General features: G+C 42.2%; 1 protein-coding gene across 1 annotated transcript in view; it reads left to right on the forward strand.

Moving 5' to 3' along the window:
* Window positions 1-16,784, forward strand: part of LOC108105255 — a 41,382-nt gene extending 24,598 nt beyond the window's left edge. The window contains 16 exon segments of the mRNA XM_017211734.2: window positions 141-742; window positions 809-946; window positions 1,010-1,144; window positions 1,835-2,020; window positions 4,108-4,230; window positions 5,228-5,623; window positions 5,744-6,087; window positions 7,068-7,978; window positions 7,981-9,696; window positions 9,868-9,993; window positions 10,374-10,632; window positions 14,434-14,611; window positions 14,672-14,839; window positions 14,899-15,030; window positions 16,185-16,351; window positions 16,610-16,784. Coding sequence (XP_017067223.2) covers window positions 141-742; window positions 809-946; window positions 1,010-1,144; window positions 1,835-2,020; window positions 4,108-4,230; window positions 5,228-5,623; window positions 5,744-6,087; window positions 7,068-7,978; window positions 7,981-9,696; window positions 9,868-9,993; window positions 10,374-10,632; window positions 14,434-14,611; window positions 14,672-14,839; window positions 14,899-15,030; window positions 16,185-16,241 — 5,471 coding nt within the window. The 3' untranslated portion in view covers window positions 16,242-16,351; window positions 16,610-16,784.
* Window positions 16,785-20,126: the final 3,342 nt, after the last annotated feature.

The following is a 20,126-nucleotide window of genomic DNA, read 5'->3' on the forward strand; positions in this document are numbered from 1 at the left end:
TCTCATCCATTAAAGCAAAAACACGACCAATCATCTAACGTTAACACAAGCAACACGCTAGCCCAACTTAATCGCAACTCCATTTGAATTGTTAACCAATCTTAATCTTTATCTTAACACCTTCCACAATCCACCCTCAGCTCCTGCTGTTGAGGCTATCGAAATCCATCGGGACAAGCCGAGCGTGCTGATCACCTCGCCCGGTTCACCGGACATCCATACCAGTGTTTCCGGACCGGGATCGGTAACAGGATCAGGACTCCGGCAACGTGGCGGCGTCGGGCAGACGCAGCGCCTGGGACCAAGCCACAGTACCCATAGCCACAGCAGCAGCGGGAGTGGCAGCGGCAGCGGAAGCAGCACCAGCAGCGTCCACGCCCCCGCCTCTGTCCACGGCCCCGCCCACGCGTCAGCGTCCGCTTCCGGTTCCGCCCCTGGCGGCCTGCACGGCACTACGACGGCGGGCCACCATCACCACCCGCACCATTACCACCCGCACCAGCATCCGCATCCACATCAGCACCAGGGTCCGCCCGCCGCCCACCTACAAGGCCACGGGGTGGGCGGTGGCATTGGCATGGGCAGCGGTTCCGGCACCACAACGCAGCACATCCCCATCGAGGGGCGGCTGCAGCTGAAGCTCGGCTACGACCAGAACACGTTGCAGCTGATCGTGACCCTGGTCTGCGCCACCGGACTCTCCCTGCGCCAGAGCGGAGCGGGCCGAAATCCCTATGCTAAAGTAAGTGGATCGGTCGTAAAAGTATTTGAAGATTCTTAAGTTTAACCGATGACAACTTCATTAAAGGTGTTCCTTCTGCCCGATCGAAGCCACAAATCAAAGCGGCGAACGAAGACGGTGGGCACCACCTGCGAACCCCGATGGGGCCAGACCTTTGTCTACTCGGGTCTGAGACGCTGTGACCTTAATGGCCGACTGCTCGAGGTGAGTTCACTCCATTAAAAAAAGTCCATCTGACCATAGCATTAATAAAACTTATCCATAAAGGTAACGCTGTGGGACTATGTACGCTATGGTGCCAACGACTTCATCGGCGAGGTGGTCATCGATCTGGCGCACCACATCCTGGACGACGAGGCCGAGTGGTATCAACTGCAGCCCCACCAGGACACCTCCTATCTCGTATGTGTGAGCCTGCGGCGGCTCTTTAAGTTCGTTCATTTGGTTTCCATTTTGCGTTCGTTCGTTTCCGTTTCCTGGTTGTCATATCGGTGTTGGTAAACACTTGAAAAAAAAAACCGATGATGGAAACACACAGAGTTCAGGTTCAGTTCCACGAACGAAGTTTTGGCGAGTGAAAAACTTAACACAAATCCGGGGCTAAAAGAAAAATGGAAAATGTTTTATGTTTAATTTTATTTTTTTGGTTTTTTGTTCATTGATTTGTTAAGCTCGATGTTAAGGCTGTTCTGGCTTTCACTTTTCTTAACTATATTAATCTAAACTTTAAAAAGAATCATTTTTATTTGAAAAATGAAGGCTTGAACAGACCTGGTAATGTCCCTTACCCACCCTTCACCCCCGCAGCAGCAGCTACCCGGTTTGAACAAAATTATTAACTCAGCATTGTCATATAATCTGTTTATTTTTTCGTTGGTTTTTTGTCGTGCACCCGCCAATACATCACCACCACCCAACAAAAAACCGAAAAAAAACACCATCCACCATTACAAACTACAAAAAACAACAACACGTGCGTTTCGTTCCGTTAACCATACAACATTGCGACGCAAAATTTATGACAACAACAACCATCAACCATATTATACAACAACAATAATAACAACAACAATAAACCAACAACTAAAACAGTTACGTGACGAGGGCAGCGATGTGGACGGCCTGATACTGACACCGACAGATCATTTATCACCGCCGAGCACCATGTCGCGTCTTAGTGATTCGGACACGACGTCCGACTGCGACATCGATGGAATGACTCCGGGGGCCAGCATCTCGTCGATGGGCAGCTCAGCGAGTCCGCCGCCCCTGCTAGAGGTAACAGTAACAGCCATCACCACCACCATCACCAACAACAACAACAACTTGAAAACAACTTTAGCAACAACAAAACAGCCTGAACAATCTAACATTCTAAGCAACATTACACTGAGCGACACAATACAACAACAACACACACACACACAGGAGAAACAGAAATATGTATATAGTACACATGAAGAAATGGGGAGGATTTCATCCAAAAAACAGAACAACTGACAGCAACAAGAGTGAGGACACGAGAGAAACTCACACACGTGCATACATTAGACTTCAATCCCAGCTTGCCACTTCCAGTGGCACTCAGACAAGCACACATGGCTTCAAACATACAATCTAACATTTCCGCCCAATGTGCCACCCACTCTTTCACACATACATATACAGTTGCCCATAAAGCATTTGACGCGAAAGTAAAAAAAATACTTTGCTGTATACTCTTGCTTAGGAAATGGTTCTGGTAATAAGATTGCAAAAATATATGGAAAAAATCAATGAACCTTTCCAATTATTTCGATATTTCGATATCATACATATATGTACTTTAAATTGTTTAATAATCAAGAATCCCATAAATGACTTTAGAGTTTAGCTTAAAAAACATTTATCAGAAAATCACTTAAGCAAAGATAACGTTCTTTAACTTTCTAAATTATTTTAAATCAAACTTCGTAAAAGTAAGAGTATACAGTTATCGGTGCGTCAAAAGTTCTTTTGGTGCTTTGCATAGTGTGCTTACTTGGGTTCCGATAGTTTGTTATCTCTCTCTCTCTCTCTCTATGTGTGTGCTTTTTTCTAACTGTAACTCACATATCACATGCCATGAGCAGCATCAGCATAAGCATCACCATCACCATCAGCATCGGCCAACAGCAACTCGTTGGCCATCATCAGCACAGCAATCGCAAACAAAAAAAAAAAAAATAACTCATACATGGTCATAGTATCTGCTCCATCCGAGGACTCCATTGCGGTTCCAGTTCCTGTTCCTGTCAGTTATCAGTTCTCAGTTCTCAGTTCGCATGCCACAGATACAAATACAAATACAAATTTACAACAACCAATTCTAAATACAGCACACAGATACCAACATAGTCACACAAATATTTCAAACTGGTTCATGGTCAATGGGACAGAATCGGACTGATGCCGACTGTTCATGTTTTTGGCCAAAACAAGACATGACACCTCCCAGCAAATTGTACAAAGTATTTTCGTTATCATGATGTTTTGAGTTCGTTTGAAACTTTTATTCAACTAATTGGTGTCGTTGTTTGGTTGTGCGTGTGTTAAATTTTTCTCTCTCTATCTGTCGATCTACTACCTCTATATCTTCGAAGTCTAAACTGTCGTTTTACTAACTCTCTCTGTACTAAAAATGAAAACCAAGCTTGACTTGGTCGCGTCTTTTCAGCTAATGATAACTATTGCATTTAAGATGGAAGTTAAACTAGTCTAAGTCTTATAAGCCGAATGTTTTAAGTTAAGAACCCGTGTAAACCTAAACTTGAGAACACATACTGCCCAAGGCTATCTCTAAAAACTAAACTATCTCTCTGTCATAAGATCAAAGATCAAATCTGCCATTGATGAGCACTTGAAAACTTGAAAAAACCGCTTTGCATGCCGTTGTAGAGAACCGCTTATGTCCATTTAACCATCACTTAGCACCTGTGATTTGCCCGTCCTGCTTTCCTTGTGGCTTACTCACCTTGTAGCTTTAAGTGTGTAGCATTGCGTATACTTGATGTGAGTTGAGTTAATCGAACACACAGACCACCAACCCGCAGAGTAACACCCCGAAAACCAATAGAACCCCAAAGTAAGACCCAGAGACACTCCCACACAAACACAATGTAAGAGGCCAATATCCAAAACGCAATATTTTTGATATCCCACACACATTTAAACCGCATCACACTGTGCTCCAGACGACTCTCCATTCATTTTGATCATATGTAAATTTCTCTATTGTCTACTCCTTCTTTTTCTCTTAATTCTTAACCCTCACTGAAATCCCCAACCGAAAAAAAAAACGAACCACCCCTTTCGTCCCGATCCAATCCGTCCAAAAAACGATCCAGCTCGATCTAAACGAGCGTCGGTCCCGACGTGACATGTCGCCCCAGGGCCGCAAACGGGTGGCCGGGATGGTGGCCCGAGATTACCGCACTGTATCTGGCATTGGACAAAGTTATCATAATCAGGTTTGCACCCAAGCTAAATTAACGAACCACCCAACAAAATGGCCAAAAAGAAGGCCAAACAAACAGAACAGTACAGACAAAGAAAACACTTCAAGTGGTTAGATCAGATCAGAAACACCTGCGGGGTAGAGTTTTCAATACTCAGGGTCTCAGGGATACCTTTAACTATTACATCACTTTTTTGACTGAATATTCTTTCCATTCTTTTTATCATTCAACGTTAAGATAACCTTCTATAAAGATATATTATATAAACTTATCGATTAGTAATGCAACTTTTTACAAAGATTGCTTAGTTCGAGTTAGGGTTTCGAAGAAAACAATCCATTTAAAACTTCATGAAACCTCAAGGAAAAACCTAGTTCGAAGTCACATCATTGACTCACCAGATTAATCAGTCCAAAAATCATATCTTGACCAATCTAAAACCCACAAGCATAGCTAGTTTAGTTAGACCAAAAACCACTGCCAACTTATTGCACTTTCAATTCAGAGTTTATGCTAATCTTTTACTTAACCTAACTAACCGATTAACCCACTAACTAAAGTTTACAAGTCGCGTGCGGCTCTAAATGTATTTTGATTGATTTCGTTTCGAAAGTGTATTCTTATCAAATTTGTATGGCTCTCTATCTCTTGCTCTCTTAACTCCTAACTCAATACCTACATATAATCAATCAAAATATATATATATTATCTGAACTTACTTGTATTAATGTTCCAGTAGAAGTTGCAGTAACAGTTAACCAAAGTTAAAACAATTCACACCCAGACACTTAAGACCAAAGCACACTGTTAATGCCTGACTCAGAAACCACTTGACCATCCAGAACCACTCACATACCTAGTCAGTAAGCTCTTAATCCGAATGTTTGTCAGAATCCCTGCGGGAATCCCCCACGGCGGGGATCACTGAGTTTCGGTCCAAGGGTGCACCACTAAACCACACTCTACTTTCCATGCCCACCATCACTACTATCTGATGCACCACCTTCAGGCCTCTGCCACCGGCTACTATCGTCGCGGAGGTGGTAATGGTGTCGGCTCGGCCATCGGTCCTGGTGGCATGAGCCTTAGCCAACGAAGCCATTCGGCGGCACCCAGCGACGGTTACCACAGCAGCAGCGGAGGAGTAGGCGGAGTGCCCTCTGGCGGATCCGCCTACGGCTATCGGAGCACCAGTCCCAGGCGGGGCTCCTTGTCGCCACCAGACGACCGTTACATAGACTATCCAGTGCTTCCAGTTCACGGCTCGCCTAACGCCCCGTCGGTCTATCAGGGACCGGGTGGTGCGTCCTCAGCGGCGGCGGCTGCTTCGCAGCAGCAGCGATTCCAGTCGCGATCGGCCACAGCCACGCCCACAGGATCCCCCAAGAAGAGGCAACTACCACAGGTAGCAAATAATGACAAACGTTTAGATTTAATATCTTAAGTGTTTGGAAAATGTTATTGTTAGAGAAATATCAGGAATGCAATTCGGAAACTAACTCAAGCTATATTTTCTCTGACACAGGTGCCGCAAACCTCTCGCAGTGCCATGCTTCGAGATCGACTCGGGCAGGACTTTGACGAGCGGCTAGCATCGGGTGGCCGCTTTGGGCGGCACCGAACACGACAGCCGCACCACCAGGCCACTTACCGTAGTACCGGAATGGGCGGCTGGGAGCGCCATTACACGGGATTGTCGGACAGCGACCTGCATTCGATGGATGCGCGCATGCGTCCAAGACATTCGCTGTCGCCAGATAAGGATTTCATGGGCGAGTTCGGTGACTCGGACATGGAGTCGGTGGTCAGCGTGACCTCCAGCGCCTTCTCTACGCAGTCGGAACGACCGCGAACCTCGCGCGGACTCAGGTAAGTGGCCGGCGGGCTATGGAGATGGATGAAGGAGGAGGAAGGAGTGCCAGTCGAGCCCAAGCCATTAGCCATTAGCCAAATTAGCAAAGCTACGCTGCCAAAATTACGCTGAAATTCCGCTCTAGGCCACACGCCAATTGGTCATCTTCCACATTTACTTTTTGAATAGTAGCTACGAGCAAAATCCAAAATTTCTCTGAATTAGGCTCTAAATTAGAAACGGTATTTGAACATGATTAGAACTAGAATCGGCGCGCTTACCGCCCAACTCTCTTTTTGACTTACACAAACACACAACACACGACACAACAGTATCTCGCTCACATAGATACACGAACACCTTGATACGAACACACTGAAAACCAACGAAAAACGATAGCGAAAACATAAAGTTTCTTTTCTGCATTTACTTTTTGCGTTTGCCAAACCAACCGACAAAACCAAACCGCTCAAAATATAAATCAAATCTCTATGAAAATCTCAACAACAAAATCAACAACGCCGCTATCGCCGCGCGTACTCTCTTTGTGTTTGTGTTTGAATGCTTATCTCGCGTGCTGTGCTCACCACACGCTTACACGCCAACGACCACTCACCACGAAACTCTACAACATTCAACAACACTCAACCACAACTCTCCACAAATATCGAAACCACACATGTCCACTCACCTCGAACCAAACGCTGACCTCGGACGTCGTTCGTTCCTTTCCCCCCTGTCTCAAATGTGCCTTGTTAATTGTGCAACAACAATCGATAAACTCACCACACACTCGAAACTCACCACACGACGAGCGCTGTCTTTTTTAAAATCACGCTCATTTGGGATCATATATCTAATTACAACCACATTTGATCCTTCCAAACACTTTGCATGTCCCAAAACCAAAAATGTTTCCAACACAAAACCACTCACCACCGCTGCCAACCGTTACCACCCGATACCAACCGTTACCGTTGTCCGCAATAACCGTTAGCTTCCCACGCAACTGGCGCAATCTTTTTGGCGTCCGCAACAGTTTCCTCAGCGGAACCGGAGGTGAGCCCATCACCGGACTGCGACTGCACCACCCGGAGCCTGGGAGGGCCAACACCATCGAGGTGGATGATTGTGATTATCTGCCAGTGGGCGGAGCCCAACAGTTAGTGTTGCTGGAGCAGCTGGAGCAACTGCAACAGTTGGCTGCTCTGGCAGCGGCTGATTCCCCGCCCATTTCCGCCGGAATCGGAATGCCGACACCACATCAGGTGCTGGTAACCGATGCCAATAGCGGTCAACTGGTGGAGCAGTTCTTCGTAGAGCCTGGGACAATGGCCGAGGAGATGATGGAGCCACTCGATCCACTCGATCCCCATGCGCATTTGCATCCACATTCCGCCTTCTACTCGCAATCGCCCCATTTGCCACCACCGCCATTCGACATCGACATCTATCCACCACGACGGTCCAACGGACAGAAACCGAACGTACAAGCCACCGCCGCTGCCTATCCGCTGCCGCTGCTGCCGAGCTTTGAGCAATTCAAGCGCATTACCACGCCCATCACGAATCTCTTCCGCAGCTCCTCGCCCTCGGGCGTCCATGCCCATGATCACGCCACTACGGCGCCCAGTTCGCTGGTGGGCTATGTGCGGGATCATCAAGACAAGAGCTGCAGCCACTGCCAGAATGGAAGCCAGCCGGTGGTGCTGTCGACGCACCACACTCTTCATCTGACCACTGCCGGTCTGGCGATTGGTGCCTGCCAGGATCCCTGCTGTCTAGCGGATGCCCATCCTCATCCGCAACACCAGCCCATGGGTTATCCTTACGGGGGAGCCAGCGGTGATCAACCCTCATCGGATCCGGCGATGTGCGGCGAGTGTGTGGATCAACACTTTCTGGGCGGTTGACGGGACCACAGCTGAATCTGGGCGTGGTGCCCACCTACCATGTCCACACGCCTACCCCGAATGCCCATCGGCGGGCCAGGGGTCAAATGGCAACGCCTGCCCCTCCGCCCACACAATCTGTGCTCCGTCTTTCTCGCCAGTTGAGTGAAGACGCCCTGGTGGCTGCCGTTCCCATCTCAGAGGCAAAGGCGCAACCCACATCGATCCTAAAGAAACCAAAGCTCGAGCGCAGACGTCTCTTCCACGAGGGGCAATCCCGATCTCTGGACTACGATGATCTGCACACGAAAAGCTGGGGTCGCCGACGAATTCGCTATGAAGATGAGGTGATGCCCTCTTCGGCGGACTATCCCTATCCGCATCCAAATCCCTATGCCAACCACTCACCCACAGCGGCGATGTCGCGACGCTACGGATCGGAGACCAATATTCGGCAGTCCTATATGGGCGCCAATGTGGATGCCAATCATCCATTAAGTCACTCGCATTTCCTGGTAACCGATGACAAGATAGTTACCATTACCTATGACTCAGATGTGGGCTGGACACGACGGGGCGTGGCTCCTTCTCTCTTTCGTGGTGCACATCGTCAACGTGGATTGGCGGACCCCAGGAACCACATGTCACTGGACTTGCAGCGAACCAGCCAGCAAAAGTTATACGGTCCGGCGGCTCCATATCTAAAACGCCGAAGAAATCTGCCACATCCACCAAGTGCGCAGAATGCCCACAATTTTTCACCAATGGAGCCGGGTTTTGGAATGGACATGCATGCTGCGGCAGCGGGAATGGAACAGGGCAACGGAATGGGTAGCGGTGGTGGTCAACACAACACTACCGGTACCAGTACACACAATAGCAACCACCACACCAACCACCACAATAGCCAAGCGAGTAGTGTTAGTGTTAGCCAAAGTCACAATCAACAACTACAACAACAACAACAACAACAATCAGTTAGGCAAAAAGGGAAAGAAGGCACCGCCGCCAATTGCGGATCGATGATGGCATCGGAGCAGCTGACGAAATCTAGTAGTGGGAGCGGTGGTGCAACATCTGCTGCCGCTGCTGGGCATCTTGTCGTCGGTGGTACTAATGCTAATAATGCTTCTTCTTCCTCTTTTGCAAATCCCCAACCACCACCACAACTACAACAACAACAACAACAACAACTACTTCATGGATCACCCAACAACAACAACAAACGTGCCCCATCATCAACACCACAACAAAACACGAACACTAACAATGACGCCAACAACCTGACGCTTGACGCCACACAACAACAACAACAACAACCACTACTTTCACAACAACAACAACAACCACCAAATACATGCACAAATCTTATCACAAATACAACAACAACATTAACAACAACAACCACAACATCGTCGAATGCAACGAATGCGGCGACAACGACAACCGCAACAACAACAACAACAACAAATGCTACAACAACTGCCACAAATCCAACAACAACAACAACGAATAACACGAACGAACCAAACGCAACAACAACAACCACAACAACAACGAACGCTAATGCTGATGCGGATGCCGACGCTGATGCTCCGCTGGACGCCATCGACTGGGATGCCATCGATGCGATGTTGGACGATGACTTTAGCGAGTACGACAAGGACAAGAACGGAGCCGAAGACGCCGGTGGCTCCAAGACAGCGGAGGGTGGTGGCGCCGAAGATAAAGTCGGTGAGTAGCCGTAGATCTTACGATAATATTATAGTATATCAAGTATACGCCCCATTTTCATAGACGTTGGTAACGATTTTTGTGTTACTCTTCTTAAACTGTAAAAAATGATACTTAAAACTTAGACTTTGATATAAAAACACCCATTCTATACCTAATGACCATCCACAGATGGCAGCCTCTCGGACACCGCCAACGATCGAAAGAAGGGTGGAGGCGTCGATCAGGAACGATCCCCCAAAGGAGGCAGCGGCATGGGCAAGAAGTCCAACTCCACCTCGCAACTCTCGGCCACAGGTAGGGTGATTTTGTTCCGTTCTCTGTTTGCGCTCGTTTACCGTTCTCGTTCCGTTGCCTTGTGTTGCTCAGTCAGCCAGTCAATCAATCGATCAATCAATCAGTTAATCAATCAGTTGATCATATTGCTAAGTTGATCAGTTATTCGTAGCATTGTAGGCTCAGCTTGGATTTTGAAATCCGGCAAGAGCAGCCATCTGTCGTCTTATTTTGATCTCCCATTTATTGCTTTGCCATTCGATTTTTGCGTTGCCCAACTGAAAACTAACCACTAACCTCATAATCATAGCCATAACTATAGCCAAGCTAACCAAACTAATCGATATATATATAGTAAAACTAAGAAAAAACTAAAATTGTGTAAAATGCCATACTCGAAGGTCGTAAAAGACGTATGGGCTTTGGAAAGAAGGGTAAGAACTCGTTCACGGTGCACCGCAGCGAAGAAGTGCTGCCTGGCGATATAACGCGGGAACTGCGAAGCGGTGGCGGATTGGGCGTTAGCCTCGGCGGCGCCGGTGGTGCCAGTGGCGCCGCCGGTAGTTCAGGTGGTGCCGGCGGGGGCGGCCTGTCCCGCGGCTCGTCCTCAGAGGCGGATGCCATCGAGCAGTTCTTCGGCGATGGCACCGGCGGGGAAAGGTGCGCACAAGTCCAACTCTTTCTACTCCAAACTATCTTCTCTCTATCTCTCTTAACTCTACTCTCAACTACTACTACTCTACTCTACTCTCTATGCTATGCTATCAGTTATTTTCGGTTGAATTTTCGTTTTGTGACTTTCTTTTTTGGTTTTAAGTTGCCATTTTTGGAGGAAGAAAAGAAAAGAAAATAAATGAAAAACTTTTAAACGAGTTAAGCGAATGCCAGTTAGGCTGTCGATTGAGATGATAAACATTAGTAGCCGTAACCGTAAAGCAGTAAAAGTAACAGTAACATTAACAGTACAGTATCGGTAACAGAAACCCCTCCCGAAAACAAATCCCCAGTTCAGTTCACACAGGATGTTAGTCCTTCAATCCCTAGATGTAAGAGCTTTTCATTCACTTTGCTCTCAGACTTTACGCGCGCGCTTTTTGCCAAAGCTTCAGCCAAAGCTCTCTCTCTCTCTTTCTTTAAAACTATTTCTTCGCAGGCATGACCAACTGTATAACTTTAAACGTATACGTAACCCGCCTTTCCCCTCCGTTAACTTGATTTATTATTTCCGACCTCCTATAAAACGCAGGTGCAGCAAACCCAAGCAAACAAACCAAAAAAAAACTGAAAAATAAATAAAACCAGAACCAGAACAACCCAACTAAACCAAACCAACAAACAAATCCAAAGTCGATACGTATTTTTAGGCTTACAAGAGGGAATCCCCATGATTATCAAGGGGGTTCCCCCATTAACGAAGCGGGGGCACACCGAAAGCTTTGCCCATTCGCAGTTTTCCACCACGAAAAAATGCGAAAGACTGAGCAAAGCTCTTGGCTGTGCAACATGCGGCGCACACTTTTCGCACCCACTGTGCGTGCGACGGTGTGGGTGCGCACCCATTTGCATTTTACTTTCTCGTAGCAGCATAACTTATGTACTATTACTAACCAAAAACCGTACCGATTGCTAATGCCATTTTTGTATAACCAAAATATTAAAAAAAAACAAAAAAATAACACACAACATTTATTCCTAGCGTTCTGTTCGATTTGCATGCATTGAGTTAAGCCAAAACCTATATACCAACCTACTTATATACTTCGTAACCACTCGTACTACTCGACATACCAAGCTACTACCACTCTATTGCAGCCTATCTATCGATAATTTATCGCCCTAGCTAAAGCTTGTGATATGCGGCTTCAGCTACGGCTTTTTGTTGTTGTTGTAAGCGGTAAGACAACCATTCAGCCAACCAGTCTACCATTAAGATCCCCACCAAGGAGTTTATTTTAAATTAAAAACAAGAAACCACAAAAACTAGATCCGTGGAATCCGTTTTAAGATCTTCGATTCTCCCATCAGCGAACTAATGTTTATCATCTGCCTCCCGCAAGATTCTCCTTCAGTTCGATTATGTTTTACGCAATTCGGATAACTAAGTATATATATACAGGGAGCTCTGTCACAGAAAGTCAGCAGACATCCAACAACAACAACTACAACAATCAACAATCAACACACAACAAAAACAACAACAAGTAGCAACAATAACAGCTGCATTAACAACAAACCAGACTCCTCCATCTGAAAATTGGCCAAACAAAAGACAGCAAACAAAATTCGCATTGCACACGATGTAGTGGAAAAAACCAAACGAAACAAACAAAAAGTGCATAGTATTATATAATATATATCACAACAAAAGCTTCAAAAGTAACACTCTATAAATACTAGAAATATATAATACACAACCAGACGGGTTGAGTTTCTAGTGATATATAAACGCAATAGTTGTTTTCATTTACGCCACTAGTTTTGATGATTTCTCGCTGATATATAAATATATATATACATATAATGTGTTTCTCTATGATCTATGTTCTTATGGTTATTCAGTTGACGTTCTCGCTTGATTTCATTTTTACCCTTAAGTTTTGTATTCCGATTTCCGTTTACGACTCTACTCTGTCTTGTTCTCCTTTTTGGGGGCTCCCAAAAAACAAAAAAAAAAAAAAACTCGGGTTTCGCTTTTTTGATATTTGTGGTTTCCCAGAGGCCAACGTCGGGAATCCAATATTCAGAGTCCAAAAGCCAGCGTCGCTATGTCACATAACATCATGCATTGTTGCTTTTTAGTTTTATATATTTTTGAGATCAACATAACAGACTTTTTAGTTTGGAAATTTACAAAAAAATATTCAGAAATATCTAGATATTTCAGATAGAATTGTTTGCCAGAAAAATGAAATATTTTTGAGATCAAAAACCAGATTCTGTACATAGAGGGCATCAACACTTTTTAAATATCTAGATATTTCCTTATCATATCATCAGATTGTATTATAGGATCATCATTTTGATCATCTCTGTTAAGGTTCATACACTAAACCCCCAACCTCTGTATATACGCGCACACACACACATCTGTATAAATATGTATTGTTGTCTCCGGCAGAACAAGAGCAATACCAGGCACAGTTCGCAATACCAGGCTGCTCGACCAGTTCCGCTGGTCACCACCATATCACACTACCACCACCACATCCATACCACCAGCGGCAGTCGCGCGGCTCGGCGGGCAGCATCCAGCGGTCGGTGGAGGTGCCGCCGGTGCCTCCGGTTACCCGTTACAGTGCCGGCAGCATTCACTCGATCACTAGCTCCGAGGGCTCATCGTAAGTCTCGCTTGGATATAACCAAGCCAACTTCCTTTCCGGCTGAAGGACAACTCTATCTTGCCTGCCTCTGTCTCTGTATCTCTGAATCTCTATTCTCTCACTCTCCAAACTGTCCAACTCAATCTTAAACTCTATCTCCATTGGCTTTTGTATATGGTAATCTGTGTGGCGATCCCATCTCCAACTTTTCCCTTTTAAAAAACAAAACTCTTTCATCCTGCAACTTTCTCAATTTAATCGATGTCTGTGTGCGTGCGCCTTACTAAAAAAAAAAAAAAAATTAAAACCGCTAGAAGCGAGTCTGCATTTGCGTACATTTTTTCTCTAAGTGTATTCCACTATTTCTACCTTGAGTTCCGTTTGTTTCTTCGACTTGTTTGTGTATTTTTCTGTCATGTAATGTGTATAAATTGTGATTTTAACTTATTTGACTTGATTTCATCTATGATTTTCAGCAATACCTATAGTATATATATATATATGTATATAAAAAGATAACCTCACCTATTGATGTGTGTGTAAATGAAGGGATTAGATTAAGACGATCACTAAACAGTGCTTAGTATTTAAAAAAAAAGTAAAATTTGTAAAAACAACCATCTAGAGAACCTGCTGTCTCTTTATTTAGATGACTTAGGATTCGGCTAGATTACTCCTTGTCCAAGCCACTCCGATCGTATATACATTTTAGTCTTACCTTCTCTGCACTTTTGCTCCGCGGAACGAAAGACACTTGCATGCCACCATCGAACTGTGACTTGTCCACTTGTCTCTCTCTCCACCGCACCACCACCAGTACCACCTTCAGCATTCACTACCACCCACCCACCCACACTTATCCATTTCAGACCACAAAACAGTTGCAATCGCAACCACCAACTAAAAACTACAACATTTACTGTCTTTCTACAACTCCCTGTGTATAAAGAGTTCTTTCTTTTTCTCAAAAAAAAAACAAAATCCTTTCTTTGTGTAAATTACGTTACCTAATTTTACAACAAAAGATCTTTAGATGAGAGATGATATGAGATATATCACCAACGATGCTGTACTAAAGTGCTTTCTTTCATGTACCCCCTGCCCCAACTACCCCCAAAACACCCCCAATACCCACATATAGATTCTCCCCTTCGTTGCGCAACGATGGAGCCCTTAATGAGTTCGTGGATGGCTTGGGACCAGGTCAACTGGTGGGTCGCCAGGTGCTGGGAGCTCCCTCACTGGGCGACATCCAGCTATCGCTGTGCCACCAAAAGGGTTGTCTGGAGGTGGAGGTCATACGAGCAAGAGGATTACAGGTAAGTTAAGATCAACTTCTGGATTAACTTTTTTAACATTATAACATTTATAAATTCCAGCAAAAAGCCCAGTCAAAGATGCTACCTGCTCCTTATGTAAAGGTTTACCTAGTGTCTGGAAAGCGCTGTGTGGACAAGATGAAGACCTCTTCGGCTCGTCGAACCCTGGATCCACTGTACCAACAGCAGTTGGTGTTCAAGCAGTCCTACACTGGTTGCATACTACAGGTTGGTCTCTATTAGTGCCACATAAAATGCATAAATGAATTATTTAAATCATCCACTAGATAACCGTGTGGGGCGATTATGGACGGATCGAGAAGAAGGTGTTTATGGGCGTGGCACAGATAATGCTCGACGATCTGAATCTGTCGAATATCGTGATCGGCTGGTACAAGCTCTTTGGCACCACCTCACTGGTCAGTTGTCCCACTAATATAGGCTTAGGCTCTAGGCGCTCATCCATAGCCTCACTCGACTCACTCAAACTCTAGTTCTTAACTAAACTGAAACTAAAACCAGATTTTTTCAAACTCAAATCGTACAAGAAACAAAAAAGAAAAAAAACTCTAAACTCTAAAATAGAAAATAAAAAGAAACACTTGCATATATTTATATAAACCTACACACACACACACACAGAACATATATTTATAAAGTATTTAGCTCAACGTTTTGTTCATAGCAAGTTACCAAGAACAAACCAAAAAACGTTAAACATACAACTTTGTAGCGTAATCAGTCGCAAAAACAAAAAAAGACACCTGTAAAAAGTAATCCCAAGCTCAAAAGATCAGCTCAAAGATCCAGCAAATTGAATTTGAAATTAAACCGATAATATAGTAAACATCAAAGCATTTGTTTTTAGTTAGCAATATATATATATATACATACGCACTCCTGTAAATGAAAAGCTTATTAAAACAAATCACGGAAAATCACACACCAACAACACTACACCCAAATGAGGCAAAGTAGAATGAAAATTCGCATTGTGTACTGAAAAACGTTGAATGGAAAGTTGATCGCAAAAAGCAAACCAATCAAAATAAAATCAAACCAAAATACTGCAAAAATACCAAATTAATACGAAAAATAACCTTTCGCAAGTCACCATAAATCACCGTTACCGTTCAAGTTACCGTTACTTCAACGTAGTTTTCACATAGACTCGTAAAATACTCATATAGGTATGTTTCTCTATCCCCAAACTACCCCAATCAAAATCAATTTAATAGATCCGAAAAACACACACACACAAAATCTTTTGCTTAGCATTTTCCTAGTGCATGCGTAGTTAACTATGAAGTTTATCCATTTTGAAACATTTTAATTTTCAAACCAGACTGACATTGCATTTGATTGCTATTTTCTCATTTCTAAAACTTAGTTTTTATATAAAAAACACACAAACTACATTCTTAAACATAAAATGGCAAATCCTGGCTAGCTAACAAACATTTATATACCGAATAGACATTTCCTAGGCCTAGCTCTTTTGTTAAATTAAATAACAATCTAAAAATAAAAACAAAAAAAAAAAAAAACCAATCAAACTTTAAAACCACACCAGGGTCGTCCGATTGTTTGGGCCGGTGAATCAGTCATAATGGAGGAGCCGGGCGAATAACAGTTTCCAACACTATCGACACCCAAACCAACAACCACAACAACGAAAACACTTTAAAGCACCCAAGCACAATTCAATTCAAGCGAACTCTATTAACTGAACTGAATTCAGTAAGTGCACTTATACAATTTAAATAAATTCAAGCTTTAAACTCTCTAGTGCGCTCGCTAATCAACAATAAAACATTTCGCCACTTTGCCATTTTACACAATCGAAGAAAAAAAGGATTTAATGTATAAACTAAATCGAAAATAAAAATCAAAAAACCGCTACTAACCCACTTTGCCCGTTTTCAAAGACAATTAACAAAACACCCACAGAATATATATGCCAAAGATTAGCCCTAATTGATCCTTTTATCCTTGCAGTAACCATTCGCCAGTGCTGTCAGCCCGGCAGCCAAATAGCAAAGGACCAAAGGTTAGCCTGCAGCGGCGGATCCCAAAGATAGAACGCCCGCCCGATCCTCATTCGGCAGGTTGCTGGCCTAAGCTAAGTCCACATCTGTTTTTTTTTTTCTATTCTACGGCGGAGGAAGACTTTGAAAAAAATACCAGAAAAACAAAATAAAAACCAAAAATAAGAAGAGAAAATATCTAATTTTTATAAGTCATGAAAACAAATGCATTTAAATGAACCGAGAACAGAGAACACAAGCAGAGCAGTAAAATGTTTAAAACGTAACTACGGAATACAGATAAAAGATAAAATGTAAAGGCAGTCTATATATATACATATATACACATTATATAATGGATAACATTTGACAAAAAAAAGGATACTTGTAAATTATGCATATTTAAAATAATTTTTATTACACACCTAAGATCACTATTATTTTCGTAATACGATTACTACGATTATTATTACTTAAAACTATTATTGATAAAAGAATAACAAACAAACCAAAAAAATACCAAAAAAAAATGGAAGAGAAGGTGGATAAAGTTCAAGTGCTAGTGTCAGTCATGCCTAAGCCTTAGCCTGAGCAGCGACGCAGAAGGATATAAATTGTTTATTGAATAAATAGCTAAATCTAAATCTAAATCAGTAAAAATGGGAGTTATAGATTTTCAGTGAAGGGAGTTATTTAAGTATATATATATATATATACATACATATATAAATCGATATATATATACATAAATATATTTACTGTTTAAGCAAGCAAAGAACCACTAACACTTAAATAAGCCTAACTTACGATTAAAACGGATAAAGTTAAAGCTTAAGATTAGGTAACTACAAAGAAAATGGGATATGAGATATGTAATAATCGAAGAAACAAAAATATTTACCAAAGCGAGAGAGAGATGAGCAAGTTTAACTTAATAATGCAAAATCTGAACCTAAGCTGTACATAGGATCCACACACGTTACATATACACACAGACACACACACACACACACACACCGCATCCGGTTACTAACCAATATTACCAACTACCGCTTCCCCCGACTTTTAGGCTTTATAGCTATTGGTTAACTCTGCGCCACCTCAAAAACTCCGCAGTAACCCCAAAATGTATGAGTTTTTGATGTCGGCGATGAGGACACACATACATACAAACATACTATATATATATTTGAGGCAGACAAGTATCGTATATAATTTAACTTAGAGCAAAGAAAAAACTATATCTCTCTCTATATGAATAAACTATATATCGCGAGTTTTCCGTTGTAGCTACCCTCGCTTCATTTCGTCGCGCTTTTAGAGTCGCTTTGAGAATCTTTTTTGTCATTTTCATTTTTTTTAATTTTCAAATCAAAACTTGCCTCGAGAAAACGCATCAAGTACCTTCAAGTTAATAGTGTGAGCTGTAAAAATCGTTACCTGCTTGCCAAAGATACACGTACACGTACATTAGCATATATGGAAAATGGAAAAGTGTAACGGAAAAACAAAAACAGAAAAACAAAAGGACAACAAATAGTTTGCATAGTTAGTTTACTGCATTGTTAATTTGATATATTTTTGGCATTCTTTTGGGCAACATTTTGGAATGCATTCCCCGGGGAAGAAGCAAACATATCACTGAGAATGATGATGATAACATGATAATGATGGATGGGAGCAGTTAACTTTTATATATACATTAGGACATAGGGCAGAGGGCAGAGGGATATAACTATGTATGATTATTATGAGACACAACCTAGCTATTGTTCCTATCCAGTTGTTTAGTGCTCGTTCCTTTCGTTCCCTTCACTCATGGCTACGCATATTGAGTTGAACCTTTCCGTCCATTCATTCAGATACACACATAGACACAGTTGCAGTTACAGATACAGATGCAGATACAGATACAGATTGAGGTAAAGTTAAATAATATATATATGGACATGTGCATATCCATCCAAGCAGCAGCTTCCTATATCAAAACTAAAACAACTAAGAGATACGTAAAATGAAATGCCGAAACACAGGGAAAATGCATTCAAAATGTTGCTGCAAAAAAATCACAAAAAAAAGAAAAAAAACAAATCACCGCGCATCACAAGAAGAATTTTTGAGCAAAAGATGAGAAGGATAACGCGCTTCAGATATTTGAGAAAAAGTTATAAAAAGAAAAACTACCAGCGAGGTTTCCAGCAACTAATTATACGATATATAAGTCAGAGGAACAGTCATTCACAGACATACATTATAGATAATCAGATTTGTAAACTCCGCTCTTCACGAACTTCATACGAACTTTTCTATGATAAAACTCTCTCTCTCTATCTCTACCTTTATATTGTTTCCACTGCTCTCCTTCAGCAAGACATTCAAAGATGCTTTGATTAATCAGAAAAACCAGAAAAAAAAGGACGATTAGAAACTTCGGCCAGGTCGAACGTTAAATGCTCTTTTCGAATGGTAATTGGCATGATAATATATTTCAGAAAAAAAACGTTTAAAAGCATTCCTTAAAGGGCATTTCCACCGTACAGTCATACCAGAAATTCTTATTAGGATTCCTATAGAACTCGTTACATTTAAGTCACACCAAAGACGAAAAAAGCATATAGAAAATGTTAATGAAGCAAATGATATATTATGGCAAGTTATTTCAAAGGCAACCAAATACAAGAAACAAAATGCTATTTACTAAGTTCAATTTGAATGACAGGCGACGTTAAGACACGATACACACAAATTGATCAACAAAAACACGAGAATATATCATTTATTGCAAATGTTGAACAAAATTGATTAACAAGGCGAAGGTCTGCGCTCTCGCTGGGCGCCCTTGAACACCTTATATTGTATTTTAATATCTCGACAACAATCGAAGGTCGAGAAACGACAATAAACTGTGAAATGAATATGTAAAAACAAAAACAAAAAAAAACCAAAAATAAAAAACAAAACAAAAAACTAAAATTATACTAAAAATTGCGGAGAAGAGCATTATTAATATTGATGAACACACAGAAACTTGAATTGTGTAAAACTAAAAACTAAAGAGAAAATTTAATGAAAAGCAAACATTTAAAGAACAAAAAAACAAAAGAAAAATTCATTAAAAATTGTTTTCTAATAAAGCAAAAAATATGAGTTTTATTTCGGATTTTCAAGTTGGGATATTTAATGATTTCAAATTAGGAAAGATTGCCCACCAATAAAAATGCTTTGTTTTTTGGGGTTTTACATAAAGCGGTGGTATTTCTTTATTTACCATTGATAAACCATTTAATCCGTATATTGTATATATAAATAATTTAAACATTTATCGATTTATATTATTAAATATAAATGTTCTTGGATTCATGCGCCATATATCGGATACTGGGTTTAACCTTATACTCATTTACAGGTTTTTGCTCGATGACGCAAAAAAAAAGTGTTTACCCAGGTTAATAAATTAAGTAATTTTCTTTTTATGGGCATACTTAGTA

This window comes from Drosophila eugracilis, unplaced genomic scaffold (genome assembly GCF_018153835.1).
Source record: "Drosophila eugracilis isolate 14026-0451.02 unplaced genomic scaffold, ASM1815383v1 contig_75, whole genome shotgun sequence".
In the NCBI taxonomy this organism is placed as follows: domain Eukaryota; kingdom Metazoa; phylum Arthropoda; class Insecta; order Diptera; family Drosophilidae; genus Drosophila; species Drosophila eugracilis.